This window comes from Bombyx mandarina, chromosome 03 (genome assembly GCF_030267445.1).
Source record: "Bombyx mandarina strain Sakado chromosome 03, ASM3026744v2".
NCBI lineage: Eukaryota > Metazoa > Arthropoda > Insecta > Lepidoptera > Bombycidae > Bombyx > Bombyx mandarina.
Window position 1 is genome coordinate 12,862,846 of NC_143210.1, and position 19,093 is coordinate 12,881,938.

General features: G+C 38.1%; 2 protein-coding genes across 2 annotated transcripts in view; one reads left to right on the forward strand and one right to left on the reverse strand.

Moving 5' to 3' along the window:
- The window catches only part of GSTs2 (glutathione S-transferase sigma 2), a 469,518-nt gene that overhangs the window by 330,711 nt on the left and 119,714 nt on the right, over nt 1-19,093 (reverse strand). The gene's annotated exons all lie outside the window — the stretch shown is intronic.
- Nucleotides 327-17,772, forward strand: mtsh (mitoshell). Its single transcript, XM_028173509.2, is given in 9 exon segments — nt 327-721; nt 1,134-1,239; nt 1,305-2,293; nt 2,296-2,666; nt 2,669-3,146; nt 3,149-3,906; nt 4,244-4,387; nt 5,076-5,291; nt 17,737-17,772. Coding segments are annotated over 9 exon segments (3,267 nt in total). The 5' UTR covers nt 327-552.

Here is a 19,093-nt window from a genome sequence, read left to right on the forward strand (position 1 = left end):
ACTTTGGTAAGTTTCAAACAGTCACATTAAACTGCTTATATAAAATGTGTATTCTAAAATTTGTATCGTCTGTGGCTTATTACACGTTAATTTTCTGATAATTAATTTAATTTGTTTCAATAGTAAATACTAAAACATTATTTTCTCTCACGTCCTCTAAATTTTTAATTACCTAGCCATTTTGATACGAGATCCTTAAATGAATCCGCTTAATCTTACACAGATTGAGCGGATTCATTACCCATTTGAGTATTCTTAATAATATATCCACCTCATCGAGCAATAGATGAAGTACGCCACGTCAATTTTAGTACTGACGAATTTTATATATTCGAATTTTCTTACCCAAGTTTCTAATTAGAGGGACCACCTAGATCTCCTGTGACGTCATTATCTAAAATAGCTATGGTGACATTCTTGTTTAATCAAGAAAATATTTTATTAACCCTCGATTAAAACATAATTTTATTAATTTAATTAATAATACACATTTTCAATAAGACGGAATCATATCGCAAATACTAATTATTTTTAACGAAAGCATAGTATATAATGGTCATCGTTACTTCAACAGCTAATATAAGCCAGATGCAAGATTATGGAGCTGGTGTTTCTAGCAATAACGCAGATATTCGAGAAAGTTCTGAAGGAAAGGATCGAACGTCTCAACAATCTGAGAGCTTCCAAACCCACCACTCTATTACATACCAAAATCATTATGGTAAACTACATTTGTAAATTTTTACTTGTTATTTGATTTTCGTATATTTAATTACTATGATCGAAACCTAAATTAGCTATTAAATTACCAGTATCACGTTATTTGTAATGTACCGATGATTCTGATCTTATTTATTAAAATTATTTTTCACTGGTGCTACCAAACTCTGCTTTTATAAAGCCGTAGTTTAGGGTTATATAGAGTTTCTCGCCGGATCTTCTCAGTGGGTTGCGTTTCCGATCCGGTGGTAGATTCTGCGAAGCATGGCTCTTCAAAAAAAAAAAAGCTTTCATAAAAGAAAATTTCAGCTAAGACCTATGCTAATGCTAAAGTTAGAGTTTAGCCTTTGCTACCGCGCTCAATCACGCCTTCCATATAAATATAGTTAGATATTATTGGTTACTCATTTTAGGAGTCTTCGACAAAGATTTATCGGATCAGAACATAGCGACGTATTGTCGTGTAGCAGCAGGAATATACGAAGCCACGTCACTAAATCAACAATACCAAAACTCGAGGTTTGTTGCTTTATGTTAATTTGTTGGAGCTACTTTCGTAAATCTGACGGTGAATATATTTTCAGAAATTCAACTGTTCCAACATTCAGTTCACCGCCGAATTCTCCTCTAGTTGGTCTCGTGTTCGATCCTTCTTCACACAACTACCACGGGTCAGGTATAATGGGAGATAGGGGTGCGAACCTCGACAGACGTTCCCAAAGTACATGGTCCATAAACAGTCTAGAGCCAATAGGGACTGGTGCGAAGAAAAAAATTATAAAGAGCCAAGACAAACGTAATGCGTACAGCGCAGATCCACGATATCACGACCGAGGCAAAGACGAATATGACCGACAAAGAAGCCTCCGTGCCGAATCGTCGTCGAGTCTTGATTTTTACGTCGAAGGCGAACGTATGGTCTCGGAACTATGCAACATACCTGATTGTAAGACCGAGAAAACTGGCCAGTTGAAAAAAGGTTCAAACGTAGATGAGGATAAAATTAAATCGGCTTCATCCGAATTACTACTTACCGCTTTAGACAAAATAGTCGTACATGATCAAATTCCAAATCAAATTGTTCAACTTGCTATTGAAGCTTGCACCGATGCTGAGAATATTGCTATAGCTCATCATAACAGGCCTTGCTTTAAGAACATACATTCGATTTGCGCCAAAACTAGATCTAACGTTCAAAAGCCGGATAGCGCAGTAGCTAACTTACACTCTCAAGGAATACCCTGGGTCATTAAGAACTTTATATTTTCCTTCGTTAGGATTTTAGATGGATGGAAGGGTGTGAAAGAATTACTTAGCGAAAAACACGATACATTTTCCAGAATTGAAAACAAATATTATAGTCCTAATATCAGAGAATGCTTTGTGCAATGGCAGGCGGTCACCAAGGAAATGTTAACACACATATATAAGACATTCAAGTGTCTTGATCACGGTTTTACTATGGAACAAAAGAGTTTTGCACACAACTACTATGCAACCAATTCAGCAGCACCTAGACACCAAGCTCAAAGTAAATATCAACCGCCGAAACCTCAAATCAGTACCCCCAGACCAATAATGTATCTCCACAACCATTCAGTACTGTTCAACCACCTTGGATTCAAGGTCAAAGCCAAACAAGTAATCAATCGTTCAATGAAGTACCATGGGGGCGACCTGGAGTTAGCTATAAAAAGTTTCCCGTTGTACCACCAAGTACTTTTTACCCTTTAAACGATCAAAGTGATATTGAAGTTTACCAGAAAGTGTCATATAAATGTGATCCTTGTAGCATACGTGAAGCTAAACCTCGTCAATCTTGGACGATTGCCAACACTCCTGACTTCCGCTCATTTGAAAGTGTTTGTCATACGGATCAGAGAGATTTATACAATCAATTGAAACACAAAATAGATGCTGAGCTGGTCAAAGCTCCAGGTCAACCGTGATGAGTAGCAGCATGGTCTGCGATCTGTTACAGCGAAGGGAAATGGAAATGAAAGCGAAAATGATTCCGTTGAGTCACGTTGAAAAGACTCTGATACCAAGTATGGCATCTGCCGTGGATCCAAGAGCTTGTTTTGTACACAAAAACAATAGTTGTGGTGACACAAAAGAAGAGAATGATTTTTTTGCGACATGGGGTCAGATAACACAAAAAGAAACTAATGATTACATGGCTCATCACACTCATAACGTTCAGAATTCACCAAGCGTTTTGACTGTATCAAGTAATGTTTCTGGCCCCGTAAATTTTCTAGATGAAAATGATGAGTTCCACGAAATGGCTAAAGTTTATATGAAACCAGGAAGCTACAAAGTTCCCATTAAGCCAGCCGATGCGTTCGCGTCAAGTAGTTCACAAGACGCTGGGATCGAAGGCCAAGCTTTAGATGAATTAAATACAATGCAAATAAAAGCATCGTTTCAACAATAACTTTAGCACCACAGCCAAAGTATAATCTGGAATCTTGGCCATGCATAATGACCAGAAGAACGGAAGAAGTTTATAGCGAGGATCAAAAAGTTATAGGTAAACCCCTGCATACCACAACTTGCTTAGACGTCAACTCTACAAATCAGGTGGATCTTTTAAACTCTATGACTTCAGACAGAGCTTGGGAAGCTGCGAAGCAGTCTGCACCGAAACTAATGGACTTTTTGCACGAGGATTCGAAATCCGATACGGCGAGACTCTACGATGCTTTAGGCTTGTGCACTAATGACGATTACACTGATTTAACGCAAACTAAAGCAGGAATCGAAGAGACTGATGAATGGACCGGTACTATGCCATCAAACACAAGCTTCTGGAATCAGAATACTCGGAACGACCACTGTGTGAAAAGTACAAATGATTCAGTGCCACTTGAAGAAGCAACAAAAAATCAAGATACAGAGATTAGAGCTAAAGACGCAAACGACACTATTGAAGTTTGTGACTCAAACGAACCAAAGGAGCCTCCCCGATGTCCAAGCTTTGACCAAAGCGGTAACTGCATTAGAGATGAAACTCACAAGAAATCCACCGGCAAATTGAAAGTTGGAGCATCTGGTATGTGGTATCACCCGAAAAAGAAAAAGCCATTATCGAGTGGCATTGTTAAGAAATTTGAAAATTTACTTGCCAATTTGTCGAAAGTGAACGAAGCTGCATTTATTCAACAAGATATGGATATTAAAATGGTTAGATTGCTTTTTTTATTTGCTTAATACTTGTAGGTGCGCTAGATACTTGTTTTACCAAGAGCGCTTAAGTTAGGCCTTAATGAAAAGTCTTCCATGAACACGATCAATTAACCTTCACATTAATTAAAAAAAAATGTTTATTGAGAATATTTAAGTGTGTCAATAGTGAGGTCTTATTGTTTATTTTATCTTTACATTTTGAGCAAATTTTGTATTATACATACAACAAATAAGCCGTTTATCTGAGGCTATTACAATATAGCGGTCCTTAGTATATATTAGTCGTATCAAAACTGAGGCAAGGCAAGGATGGTGAGTTGTCTACTAATTACAGGCCCCGCGATTTTATGAGATCGTCAAATACCCGATGTGTCTTCACGATATATCGACTAAACTGAAGAATTCTTCATACACCGACCACGAACAAGTCGTGCAAGATTTTCGGCGGATTTTCAACAATGTCCGTCTTTATTTAAAGGTAATTAATAAGTCGGTCGATTTCGTTTAAATATTAATATCAATTTTTACTTCACATGCAACACTCAACTGAAGAGTAGTTCAAGATGTTTTATGAATAATAAAAGCTCATCTATTTTTCACTTTTGGTTGTTTAATTTATCGCGTCGTTTCCAAAACCGACTAAATTTTCGTTAGACTTTAGAAATTTGGGTTTACAGAACTTATAAAACAATACAGCAGTTTTGTTGATGATTCAGAATAAATCTGAACCATGCCCTTGATTCCGATTGCTTACTTTACTCCTTCTCCTCACTTCGGTTTCCTCAATGCTGAGGGACGTGACCACCTCTTCACAACAAGAGTCTATTGTGGATCACTCTACGTCATTTGTTCCTATCTGTCGCCGAGCGTAGAACATCGTGAGCTGTGGTATCGGGAGTAGTGCGGATCTGGTCAATCCAACGTGTTGGCCTCTATTTTGTGCTCTTTTCCGCCCACTTTGCCAGTGACCATTAGCTTCTCCAAATTGCCGTCATCCTTTCTGGCAACGTGGCTAAATTATTCCAGAGCTCTACGTTAGAAAGCCTCGTCTGTATCTGGAGTTCTTACTTACTTTCCTAGTGAAATATAAAAAAAATACATACATACAAATATACTACCGCTACCGATAATAATCGCTCCTTAAAAAAAACCTGTCGTCATTGCAGAGTCACCCTGATGCGGCAATGAAAAAAAACGTTAATAAAGTTTCCAATGAATTCGAGAAGATGTTGAACGATGAATTTCCGAACAAACGCGACGGAAAATCACAGGCTGACAACACAATGCAACACAAGAAACACGAAAAGGAAGAAACGATTAAATACGATGATACAAACAAGAGAGGCGATATGAAAACTTCGGCTGACGAGAAAAATAACGAAGTATGTTTAATTACTTGATTTATAAAAAAAAAACAGTAAATGAACGAAGGGTTTATGATTCTGTTGTATATGAAAATATATTTTTATTAATCAGGCATTTAATGTCAAGGTATGTTCTAAATTATACATGCGCTTGCGTCCTATCCAAACGTCATGGCGTCAGTGACATTTGACACTTTAAAAACAATTTTTCACGACCTAGTATATTAAAATTTGCGAATTTCATCTTTTGAAATTTGAGTGCAAAGCGATAGATGTAATTGGTTGGTATTTTCTTTTTCTTTTAGTAAACAAATAATGGAAAGTGTCGGTAGCTGAATGCTACTAAATGGAACTCTTAGATATTTTTTTGTAAATATAACACCGAATCGCTCGAGTTTTTTATTTAGGCCTAGCAACAATTATATAAAAAAGATTTTTGAATATGGCGCTTATGGTTCCCTCTAGGCACGGGGACCACGTAGAGGCCGAGCCCCAGGCGCGAAAGGAAAAAGATTCTTAGGGTTCTGACCAGCTTGCATTAATTACCATTACAAACTGACTAACTTCAAGCGTTCGATTAGTTTAAAATGTTTATTTCCGTATGGATAAATTGTATTATAAACATTGTATGTTTTATAATTTTATTTAAATATGAATATACGTGTATCTAGTCAAAAATATTATAGTTGTCTTTAAAATGCCTGTGCTGTCATCAAATCTAGTAATGTGTTAAGAACTACACTTATTATGTAAGAGCTTGCCAACTTTTCTAGATTAATTTACAGGTCGACTCCTGACCGGAAATTGTCTTTTTCCTTTATTAATTATCTACGTATTTGTTGTCTTTAGATTTTAATTTCGTTTAGTTTCCTGTTTAGCTTATAATTTCTAAAATTCATTAGAATTTATATCCGAATTTAATGTAGCCAGCCTTTGACTTGTTGTTTTTGAAAATAGGACTTTAAGATAAGTATCTAGTAAGGTCTTTATTGGAAAGTAAACTAAAATTTGTTAATTCCTTTCTATTGTGATAAATGACGATATTTTTGTAAGGTTTGTGTTGTTTTATATTTCCATTTTAAATTCTCTTGGTTGGTTGTTGTCTAAAGCTGTTCATGGTAAACTTAAATTTATGTTAAAACAACTTAGTTAACTATATAGTGCCATCTATGTATTTACTTACCGTGTTATTTAGCATCAAAATGACGGAAATAATGTTACCAACAAAATCTGTTAATAGACAATTTATTGAGATAAAGTAAATTATTCATTTAAATATTAAATAATTACATCAAAAACATCCAAAACGTTTGTCAGAGAAACAGCTAGGTTGTGATTAGATTCCAAAAAATACATTTCCGCTATTTTTTTAAATGCGAAACAATTCTATATTCTGTTAGGTATGATTTTAATTGTCTCTATCTGTGATGTATGTTTAGGTAAAAGTTGATTAATAATTAGTCGAAAGTAGATAATGTAAATAGAAACTTGAATGAACATGATTTGTTAGTAAATTGTATTTAGTTGGTTGTGTAAAAATTTTGTGTTATCTGTACATACAAAATAAAACAAGCTATAAATATTTTCTTGACTAGTCAAATCAAAACATGGAAATGATTAGAACCTGAAAACTATTTTATTTACTGGTCGTATGGCAAATTGGCCATAACGCCTTGTAGCGGTACGATAAAAATTGAAAATGTCTTAGGTATAGTTCCGCATCATCTTTCATCTTTCAAAAACATTGATTCGATCAACTTTATTGCAATCGATTGAATTTGTCAATTTTTTAAATCGCCTTTGTGACATAGCTCGTTCTTCCCTAGAGACTTTTCGAAGGCAGTGTAATGAAACTGTAAATACCTAAATAGATTTTAGCACTAATTTAGTATATTTTAAACGATGTCATAGAGTAAAAAAAATATAAAAAACATTATTCGCTGATCTGCTAGTTTAGTAGGGCTGAGAGAGATTCAAGACAAAAGTACCTATCAATAATTGCTCGGGATGGGCATTAGTTGAATGAAATCGGCGAATATGTGAATGTAACGCTTTGTCCGTATGAATCGATTTTAAAGAATCGATTCTAAACAAAAGGCGAATTTAACCGCTTGAACATGACCGATAAATCGATTCATTAAAAAACAATTCGCCCTACAACATTAATGATTCGACTATGTAGCTAAGAGCCGATCTGTGTATGCAAAATACACGTAGCTCGCACTAATATATTGAATCGCGACATTGTTTGGGTGTTTGGAGAAATTCGTCACCTCTATTTAGGTCATATTTTCATATTCACAAATGAATTTTCACTTTCATTGTCTGTTAAATAATTTATTTTAACGAATACAAGTTTTATTATGGGATTTTCGAAAGTTTTGAAGGCATTGCTCTCAAATAGTTATGGGCAATATGTATAGCGTGTAGCTTTGTGATGTCATTGTGACTTCAATCGATTGGATAGTGAGGGATATAATAATGGTGATCGAGAATATATGTATATTGAAATGTTAATGTTAAATTCCAAATTTGATTTGCTTCGTTTGTGTTAATTTTTAAGTGACGATGTTAAGTTGTGATTTTATTAATTTATTTACCTCAAATTATGGCAAGGAACTCGTGTGTGCTTAATAAATGAGCTTTGATTTAAAAAGTTATCTTTTTTTAATTAAGAATCGAATATAAGTTCATCTGGGAACATCTTGGAAAGATCATTGAGCAAAGAGTCCATTTTTTATTACCTCGTGAGACCTTTAGCTCGTAGAGCGAGAAATGATACTAAATTTCTGGTGGCGTGAATCGGTGCTGGTATCACGTAATAATCGATCCTGTGGACCGAATGGTAAACAGTCGATGTCGCCCTAAGCACGTCATCATGGATCCTCCCGATCCATTAACGGTGCTTTTAAGTACCTCAAGCACCGGTCACCGTCCTCGCCGAACCCGTCGCTTGCGACGATGGGCTTGACGAGTAAATTAACCCATAGACACAGCCCACTGAATTTCTCGCCGGATCTTCTTAGTAGATTCTGCGTAGCACTGTTCCTGCTAGGGCTAGTGCTAGCAACACTCCCGGTTTGAGCCCCGTGAGCTCATCTACACGTCAAGGAGAAGCTGAAATAGCCTCAAGGCTATTAGCATAGGGAGAGAAAAAAAGACAGCAAGGTATGTTTTTAATGCCAGAGGGCGTAATTATTGGTGACCGTTACAACAAGAGAGTTACGTACGTGATTTTCTCGCCGGATCTATCAGCGAACGAAATTAGATTCAGCGAAGGACTGCTCTTGCTGGGGCGGGTGTTTATAAACTCTCTCAGGCTGAGTCCCGTGAGCCGTGAGTTCACCCATCGATCAAAGTGAAGCCAGAATAGCCCCTCAATGCCACTAGTACGAGATAGGAAGACAAAGAAAAGATGTGTTGTGTCGTGGGACACCGGATAGGAACGAAGTTCCTTATTATAAAAATATGAATTTTAAGCTCTATTTGAGGTATAAAGAAATAATTTTCGGGTATACATTTTTTACTAAGATTTTTTTATTGATAAAAATAAATAAAAACTACTTTACAAAGTTATCAACTTTATTTTATTCACAATGATTTATAAAAAATATATAATATAATATACAAAGAAACAGCTATTTATATGAATAATAATAATAACCGTCATCACGTAGACATCACGTAGATTAGACACTGTATAGCCATGAATAATAAAAATCTTACGTTACGGACGTTTTTTCCCAGTTAGGGTACCCCTCCGCATCGTCCCATAAGGAACTTCGTTCCAAAAACGAAACGTAAATCGAAAAGCGTATAGTTCTCAGCAACCGACAATGATTGTTTATGTTATTGGTTTCTGCTCTACAAATAGGACCTAAGTAAATCACCTTACAAAATAAGCTTTAGCATTGAGACATTAAATAAAATACAAAATAAACCCTGGGCTTCTTCTTCGTCGCTTTCTTCATTGCTGAAGGTCGTGTCCCTGAAACTTGACCGTTGCCTGTCTCGTGAGCTGTTTCCGTCTCGTCCGGTCCTCAGCTGCTCGAATGGCGGTTGCGACAGGCAACCCAGTTAGAGCGGTTACTTGATCACACCAACGGCTAGGTAATCGGCCGCGGGGTCTTTTTCCTTATACTTTGCCCGTCACAATCACTTTGTCCAAGTTATCTGACTGTCGGCGGGCAATATGACCGAAGTAGCTGAGGATCTTCTGGTAGGCTTATTGCAATAAAAAAAGGTATAAAACTGTCAGTGTTATATTTAAAAAAAATTGAAACAATAAATTCATCACTCACAGTTGAAGTCTTCGTGGTTTAAATGAAAAGACGCACTCGTATCGATCGACGGGACTGACGGTACTTAAATACCGTATACAATTTATTTTTATTTTTATTGCATGACTAGCCGTTATTGATATATAAAAACTAGCCGTACTCGCTCGCTTCGCTGTGCATTTAAAATTAACATTATTACATTATTTATTGCCATTATTATTAGGGAGTCCAACACTCATATAAATATTAGCTTATCCATGATGTACATGTATTTTCTAAATGGATACTAAGTTCCAAGTCAATCGGATGCATGGTGCAGTAGTTATAACGGAACATTCGTAAAAACCACTGTGGCATTTATACAATTTATACAGGGTGTCCAGAAAGGATATCGGGTCCGTAGTATCGGGTATTTGTAAGTTCAATAAAACAAAAATTATGTGTAAGTAATAAAAAAATATTGTTTATTGTTAGCGTTTAGCAATTGGAAAATTATTTCGAAAATATGATGTTATCCAAATGATGATCGCTACGTGGCTGGCACTGTTCTAAACGGAAAAGAAAATTGGCGATAGCACGTTGACACATAGCTCTCGATATTGCTGCCATATCTGACGTGATGTTTTGCTTCAATTGGGTTAGGTTTGTAGGATTATTTTGATAAACCTTACTTTTAAGGTATCCCCATGCAAAATAGTCAAGCGGGCTAAGGTCGGGGCTTCTGGGAGCCAGCTGATGTTATCCTTCGCGAAATGTCTTTATTAGGGAATAATTGGTTAACAACTTCCATGGAGTCGTTTGAGGTATGGCAAGTGGCCCCATCTTGCTGGAACCACGTTCTTGAGTTGAAACCGGCAAATTCCTGCAACTCTGGGACAAAAAAAAATCGCAACATATCGCAATAGCGGTCACTATTCACATTGATTGCTCGGCCTCTGCTTGGCTGTATATTAGTATAGATGGATGGACGAGCTCACGGCCCACCTGATGTTAAGGGGTTAACGGAGCCCATAGATATCTACAACGCAAGTGCCGCCACCCACCTTGAGATATTAGTTCTAAGGTCTCAGTATAGTTACAACGGCTGCACCACCCTTCAAACCGAAACGCATTACTGCTTCACGGCAGAAATAAACAGAGTGGTGGTACCTACCCGTGCGGACTTACAATATGTCCTACTACCAGCTCAAACGACAACGAGTGATTGCTTCGAGAAAAGCCACATCGGCTAAAAGTAAAAACGTTTTGGGGGAAGAACGATCAAGATTAAACTTTGAAAATGGCTTGGGGGAAGAATTTATTTTATTTATTTGGGAAACCTACAGTACAAAACAAACATATATTATTTAAAAAAATAGCTAAAACAAGAACGAAACAAGTTTCCACCATCAAAATCGATAATATAAGTGGAAAGTGAAAAAAAAGAGGAATTTATAAATTAAAGCTTACAAAAAAAAGCAACACAATCCGCACCTACTTAAGTACACCTACCCCTATTTTATGTGTATAAACTAAATGTCTTTAGAGACTTTAAAACTTATTAAGATATATCGGACCTAACTAACCTTAAAAATATTCCAAAATAATATTTCTATATGCAACAAGTGATAAACAAAAGATGTCAGAATTAGAGAACTTAGTATCATAAACTACAAGATCCACGGACAAAAGAGTTAGTAGTGAGTCGACTATTATCAAAGCCGGCAATCTGACTTTTGGATAATTATTGGTAAATCAGAAAAACGAATTATTGACTTTGTATTCCATTGGCAGTCACAAAACTCTTCGGAACGACATCTTAGATAAATAACAGGTTAACTATTAACCTTTATTTAATGCAGGTTTTGAACCGTATTCTTTGAAGGAGACGATTATATTCAAATCAATCTGTATTGACATCTGTATTGATAAGATAACTCGAATCAATCTTATCGAATGTTCCAGATTAAACTTTGAATATTGAGACATTGATCTGACTGGTCGATGACTAGTTAAATTAGAACAATAACCTCCGGACTCTTCCAACACGCGATTGATTTGAGGCAAAAATAAACAATATAATGACACTCATCCGTACACAAACCACACCCTAGTTTACCAAAATACAATAACTAGTAATTAGTCCTCCAGTGACATTTCCTTAGGTGACTCACATATCAAATAATTCTCAATAAACAAAAACTTTCTTTAAACAAAACATTGATTCATAATGTTAGTCATTATATCGGTTAAGCGGTTTCGCACAATGCGTTGTAATGAATATTAAGTAGTTATAGGAACGGAATTGCAAATTACCACATCCACGGTTATGTTCGATGTTCCCATTTGCATGTTCGTGACTGAGGGCGAATCATACTTTTAAAAAACAACTTTAGCGTTAAGTACTTCTATATACCCACAATCTCCATGATGACCTGGAGCTTGACTCAGTCAGTAAGTATCTACAGACGGCATCATTGCGCCACTTTGAGAAGGCGGCACGACATGAGAACCCTCTTGTCGTGGCCGCTGGAAATTACATACCCGATCCTGTAGACCGAATGGAAAACAGTCGACGTCGCCCAAAACACGTCATTACGGATCCTCCCGATCCATTAACGGTGCTTTTAGGTACCACAAGCACCGGTCACCGTCCTCGTCGAACCCGTCGCTTGCGACGGAGGGCTCGACGAGCGAATTAACCCACAGACTGAAGTACTGCTCTTACTAGGGCCAGTGTTATCAATTCTCTCATGTTGAACCCCTGAAGTTGGAATAGCAGCTTAAGCTACAAACGATTAAGTAGGGGGAAAAAAACTCCTATATATACCTAGTCAGGTCATAAATTCTGTCACATGTTTAATGTAAAATAATTGAAACAAGTTTATTCATTATGTAACCATTCATATACCAAAATGAACTTAACAAAACATAGATTCTTATGACACTAAAATTTATTCAAAAAGACCTCCGTGATTTTGAATACAGGCCTTCAATCTGCGCGGCCAGTCGTCTATCGCAGCACGAACGAGGTCCATGTCAATATCGGCGGCTGCCTTAATCAAGGATGTCTTGAGTGACTCCAAAGGCTTTGAGCACGCCTTTTCCTCCAAGTGTTGCCATATCTTGTAATCTAACGGATTCAAATCTGGACTGGAGGAGGGCCAGTCTTCGTGCCGGATGAAGTCGATTTCACGCGCCGCCAGCCAGTCTTGTGTGCTCTTCGCTCTATGAGCTGGCGCCGAATCTTGTTGGAATACCCAGTGCCTGTTATTGAAGATGGTATGAGAAACAGGTTCCACAAGTTTCGTCAGGACTGTATTTTGATACACAACTGCATTCGTTTTTACACCTTTCTCACAAAAATGTACCTCTGTTAAGCCCCAATAAGAAACTCCCAACCATACCATGAGCGAGGATGGAAAATTACCTCGTTGGACACGCGGAATACGGTTGCTCGCTTCTTCACTACTGTGTGCGTACACCTTATCATTTTGTTTGTTGTAGCTCTCTTCTACGGTAAAAAATTTTTCATCCGAAAAAAGAATTTCCCGATATTTTTTTCCGCGTACCGCTTCAACAAAGCGCGGCATCTCTTCAGTCTCAGGTCCATTAGACGAGCATTCAAACGATGTCCTGTTTTTCTTCGATATGCCCGAAGCGCTAAGTCTTCATTTAACACCCTTTTCACCGTGGTTCTGCTTAACCCCATCTGAAGGGCCAACAATTTCTGCTTACGTTTGGGATTTCTTTGAATTCGCGCCTTCACAGCTTTTATCGCTGCTGGAGTCCTAACAGACCGAGGGCGACCACTTCTTGACCTGTCATCTACACTAGAGTCTTCATTGTATCGTTTGATGGTACGATAAACGAATCTTTTGGTTATATTCAAAATTTTCAGTATGTTAAAAATTTGAATTGGCGCGTAACCGCAACGATGCAACGCAATAACTGCAACACGGTCTTCTTTAAGCGTCCACTCCATATTTAAAAATGAGTAAAATTCTAAAAGTATACATTTTTATTTTCAGGAACAATTCGAAATTCGAATTCAATAAACTTTTTTGTGGCCAGCATTCTAAAAGAAAAGTTTTTACTGTGTGCAATACTTATGACCTGACTAGGTATATACGAGCTCTGATTCGTTAATATACGCATACCATAACATCAATTACATGTCTTTAGACCGTATGCTATAAGTCCTATGAAGTTTAAATATTATAGTTCTAGAGACATGAATTAATTAAGAAACTTATTTACCTTGAAACACACACCGAACTTTATCAGAAGATAACACGAATAACTGAGAAAATATACGGTCTCAGAAATTTGATCTTAGTTTTACATAAGCGATAGCCTGTTTGCAATTATTTGTCCGTGTGATACTGGTAAATAGACCGGTATGTGCCGTGTTTACATATCCGTCCACATATTTCATTTAGAACTAACTGTATGCGTAATCCTTGGCTCGATCCAAATACCGTTCCTTTCTATGCCAAAACGGATCCTATGATATAACAATGGCTTAGTTTGAGGGCAACGTAACGATGTCACAATCTTAATATTATAACTAGCTGTACCCCTCCGCTTCGCTGGGCATGTGAAATTAACATTATTATTTCTCACCCCCACAAAGATTCTCATCATTAACGCCCCCGCAACTGGTGTAGGTAGTCCAACGCTCATATAAATATTAGCTTAAACATTAAGTACTTGTATTTACTACATGGATACCAAGTTTCAAGTCCATCGGATGCACGGTTCAGTAGTTATAACGGAATATCCGTAAAAACCACTGTAGATTTATATATATTAGTATAGAATAGGGGCCATTCTTACCACGATTTTCGTGTTTTATATAACTTCCAGATTTTTATCAAGATTATCTTTAAAAATTGTTTTTTGGATGGAAGGATTACTTTGTGCTAAAAGCGAGTTTTTTAACTTCACAAACGCGTAAAAGTTAACTCGAATTTGTAGTAAAGTAACAAGTAACATACAAATTTGAGTTAACTTTTACGCGATCGAGAAGTTAAAAAACTCGCACTGAGCACACTGGTCACCTGAAGGCTTTTTGTGTTTCACCAGGACAAGTGCCTAATGGAAATTTTGAGTAAAGAGTTGAGAAACTATACTGAGACCTTCGAACTTATATCTCAAGGTGTGTGGCGCATTTATGTTGTAGATGTATATGGGTTCCAGTAACCACTTAACACCAGGTGGGCTGTGAGCTCGTCCACATACCTAGGCAATAAAAAAAAAATAAAAAAAAATTAAGTAAAACTTAAAAATAACGAAATGCAGTAGTTTGTGCGCACAACAGTAGACCACTGTATTTTTTTTTATCGCTTAGATGCGTGGATGATCTCACAGCCCACCTGGTGTTAAGTGGTTACTGGAGCCCATAGACATCTACAACGTAAATGCGCCACCCTCCTTGAGATATAAGTTCTAAGATCTCAGTATAGTTATAACGGCTGCCCCACCCTTCAAACCGAAACGCATTACTGCTTCACGGCAGAAATAGGCAGGGCGGTGGTGCCTACCCGCGCGGACTACAAGAGGTCCTACCACCACTAATTACGCAAATTATAATTTTTGCGGGTTCGATTTTTATTACACGATGTTATTCCTTCACCGTGGAAGTCAATCGTGAACATTTGTTGAGTACGTATTTCATTAGAAATATTGGTACCCGCCTGGGATTCGAACATTGGTGCATCGCTCAGCACGAATGCACCGGACGTCTTATCATTTAGGCCACGATGACTGTATGTGGTACATTACTCATTTGACCATCAAGAATATTTAATTTGGAGAACTATTAGTAGACTCCTCGACCCAAGGATAAGTGGACACGAACTGTGTTATTCTGACGGTCTCTGGTCATGACCATAAAAAAAACTCATAATTTAATTTTCACCTTTTTTTCCCCTACCTAAGCTGGTAGCCTTGAGAGGCTATTCCAGCGTAACCCTAACTAGTAGGTGAGCTCACGGGGCTCAAACCTGATGAGGTAATTTTCACCGTAATCTGCTAACAATAGAGATTTTTAACATTCCATAAATTGAACTTTCTCTACCTACCTCTGCCCGGTTCAGACACGCTCAAATCATCCTAAGATCTTGATAATAAAATAGTTTTGTAGATAGATGTTGACAATGGTTTATTGTGGGTGGACGTTTTTATATTCCAATTGAAGCGCGTTGAGAGATCGCGTTGTCACTTGCAGGGATTTCTCATAACTATAATAATAATAGGTAATGGTTCTTACTGCCCTTGTAGGCAGACGAACATATGGCCCACTTGATGATGAGTGGTTACCGTCGTTTATAAACGTCAACAATGCTAGGTAGTGCCAAGCCGTTGCCTACCGCTTAATACTCTCCCATATATATAAAACACAAAATACCTACCTAAAGATTGAAATTTTTTGTATTGCGTGTATACGTGGACGAGATCACGGCCCACCTGATGTTAAGTGGTTACCGGAGTCCATAGACAGCTAAAACGTAAATGCCGCCACCCACCTTGCGACATGAGTTCTAAGGTCTCAGTTTTTACAGTACAACTCCTACCCCACCCTTCAAACTGACTTCAATGCATTACAGCTTCACGGCAGAAATAGGCAGGATGGTGGTACCTACCCGTGCAGACTCACAAGAGGTCCTAGCACCAGTAATTACGCAAATTATAATTTTGCGGGTTTCATTTTTATTGCACGGTGTTATTCCATCACCGTGGAGGTCAATCGTAACCATTTGTTAAGTACGTATTTCATTACACAAAAATTTGAAATTTTGTACGACTTGTATTGTGAAATTTTCGTTGGTAATCAAACAAGTTTAACCAACAATTATGCTAAAATACGGTAATACATTGAGTACAGCTAGACGCTTCATGTCACTAACTCAAAGGAAAATGATCACACAGTAGTAAAACACATGCCTAGTCCCGAAAATACAACAACATCTTGCGTTTTTATTTTTTTATTTATTGCTTAGATGGGTGGACGAGCTCACAGCCCACCTGGTGTTAAGTGGTTACTGGAGCCCATAGACATCTACAACGTAAATGCGCCACCCACCTCGAGATATAAGTTCTAAGGTCTCAGTATAGTTACAACGGCTACCCTACCCTTCGAATCGAAACGCATTACTGCTTCACGGCGGAAATAGACAGGGTGGTGGCACCTACCCGTGCGGACTCACAAGAGGTCCTACCACCAGTGATTACGCAAATTATAATTTTGCGGGTTTGGTTTTTATTACACGATGTTATTCCTTCACCGTGGAAGTCAATCGTGAACATTTGTTGAGTACGTATTTCATTAGAAAAATTGGTACCCGCCTGCGGGATTCGAACACCGGTGCATCGCTAGATACGAATGCACCGGACGTCTTATCCTTTAGGCCACGACGACTTCGACTTCGACTTGCGTCTGAGACACGCAACACACTGCTAAGCTACAAGTGCTAAATTTAAATTTTAACCATTATTTATTTGCAAGCTTTTTACTTATTCCAAATGACTAATTGTTTTTCGAAATCGAGTGCTCTAAATTAATTTTTAAATTGTGTTTTTGTTTTATGAATCATACGTAAATATTCACAGCTGGATGATTGTATGTAACAAGTATTCATTCAGGAATATATTTAAACGAAAATTGATATTGTATTAGTTTTTTTCAACAAAAATAGTATGTGATTTTCAATTACCACTGAAGTCCCAGATAACGTAAATACCTCACAGGTATTTGCTTTGCTTTTTTTTTATGATTGAAGTATTACTGGTGGCCCGGAGGCCTTTCCAGTTTCACCAGGACAGGTGGGCGAGCAAAGGCTCAGCCAGGACGGGTGGGATTTGCTAACAGCTACCCGAGCGCCTCCGAAGGAGACCTAACAGCTCAAGAGCAGCTGCTTCGCGAATTAATCTACTACCGGATCGGAATCGCGACCCGCTGAGAAGATCCGGCGAGAAACTCAGCGAGCTGAGTCATGGGTTAGGTTGGAAGCGCGAACTCTTTGTCGAGTTCGACGAGTACGGTTACCGGCGTCCCTAAGCCTGCTCCTAGTGTTAGAGCTGAAGGCGTCTAATGCAAAGGTTATTGGATCTGATGGATCCGTAAAGACGTGTCTAGGGCGTCGACGGTGACCGGCGGCAACGATAAGGCGATTATCATGACGGTATTTGCTTTGTTTTAGACGGCCGGACAATCCCCAAGCACGCGCGCGCTGTAGAGACATAACATTCGTGATAATCGTCATACAAAACGAAGATATCATTTCAGAAAATTAAGCCCAGTTTCGATTATTTTTACGCTACAGGACGGTACCGTTTTTTTTTGTTAGCGAATTCGTGAAATTGCTTTTTTTTAATGTGATTCTGACTTTTTAGTTAGACGGCTAATTTACTGTTTAATAACAAAATGTATAACGCAGTTCTTAGTACAGGTTACATCCTAAAACTTGCATAAGGCCCGTCATGACTTACGCGAGTGTGGTGTTCGCTCACGCGGCCCGCACACACATAGACACCCTTCAATCTCTACAATCCCGCTTTTGCAGGTTAGCCGTCGGAGCTCCGTGGTTCGTGAGGAACGTTGACCTACACGACGACCTGGGCCTCGAATCTATCCAGAAATACATGAAGTCAGCGTCGGAACGGTACTTCGATAAGGCTATGCGTCATGATAATCGCCTTATCGTAGCCGCCGCTGACTACTCCCCGAATCCTGATCATGCAGGAGCCAGTCACTGTCGACGCCCTAGACACGTCCTTACGGATCCCTCAGATCCAATAACGTTTGCACTAGACGCCTTCAGCTCTAGGAGCAGGCTTAGGGACCTCGGTAATCGTACTCGTCGAACTCGACAAAGAGTTCGCCGTGCAACCTAACCCATGAATCAGCTCGCTGAGTTTCTCGCCGGATCTTCTCAGCGGGTCGCGATTCCGATCCGGTAGTAGATTCATTCGCGAAGCAGCTACTCTTGAGTTGTTAGGTTGATTCGGAGGCTCGGTAGCTGTTAGCAATCCCCCCTCCTGCTGAGCCTTGCTCGCCCACCTGTCCTGTGAACTGAAGGCCTCCGGGCCACCAGTAATCCTTCAATCATAAAAAAAAAAAAAAAAGGGTAACATCCTCATAGTTTTATCAGATTCCGTTATTGTGTTGATGTAAATTTATTAATCCTAACGTTACGCTGAATATTACGTGCGATGTTATTTAATAGGAAATAATTTAAAAAGACTACATTTATTGCATAATGCTTAAGCACGACGCAGTAACATTATCGCGGTTTTATTTTAATAATTGGAACAAATACTATTGTTAGTCTGTTAGATTGAAGCACTTATTTGCGCGTTTAATTTGTAAACTTCATTTTCAACAAAAAAATACATAATCTTAAACATCAATTTAACATTTTAATAAAAAAACGTAGACTCTTGGGTGTACATATTATTATGAACAAACAAAAGGGTATCTGTTTGGAATTGGCATACAGTTTGCAACATAATTAGTAACAAAATCCATAACTTCAAAAGATGGTTCTCAATCCGACT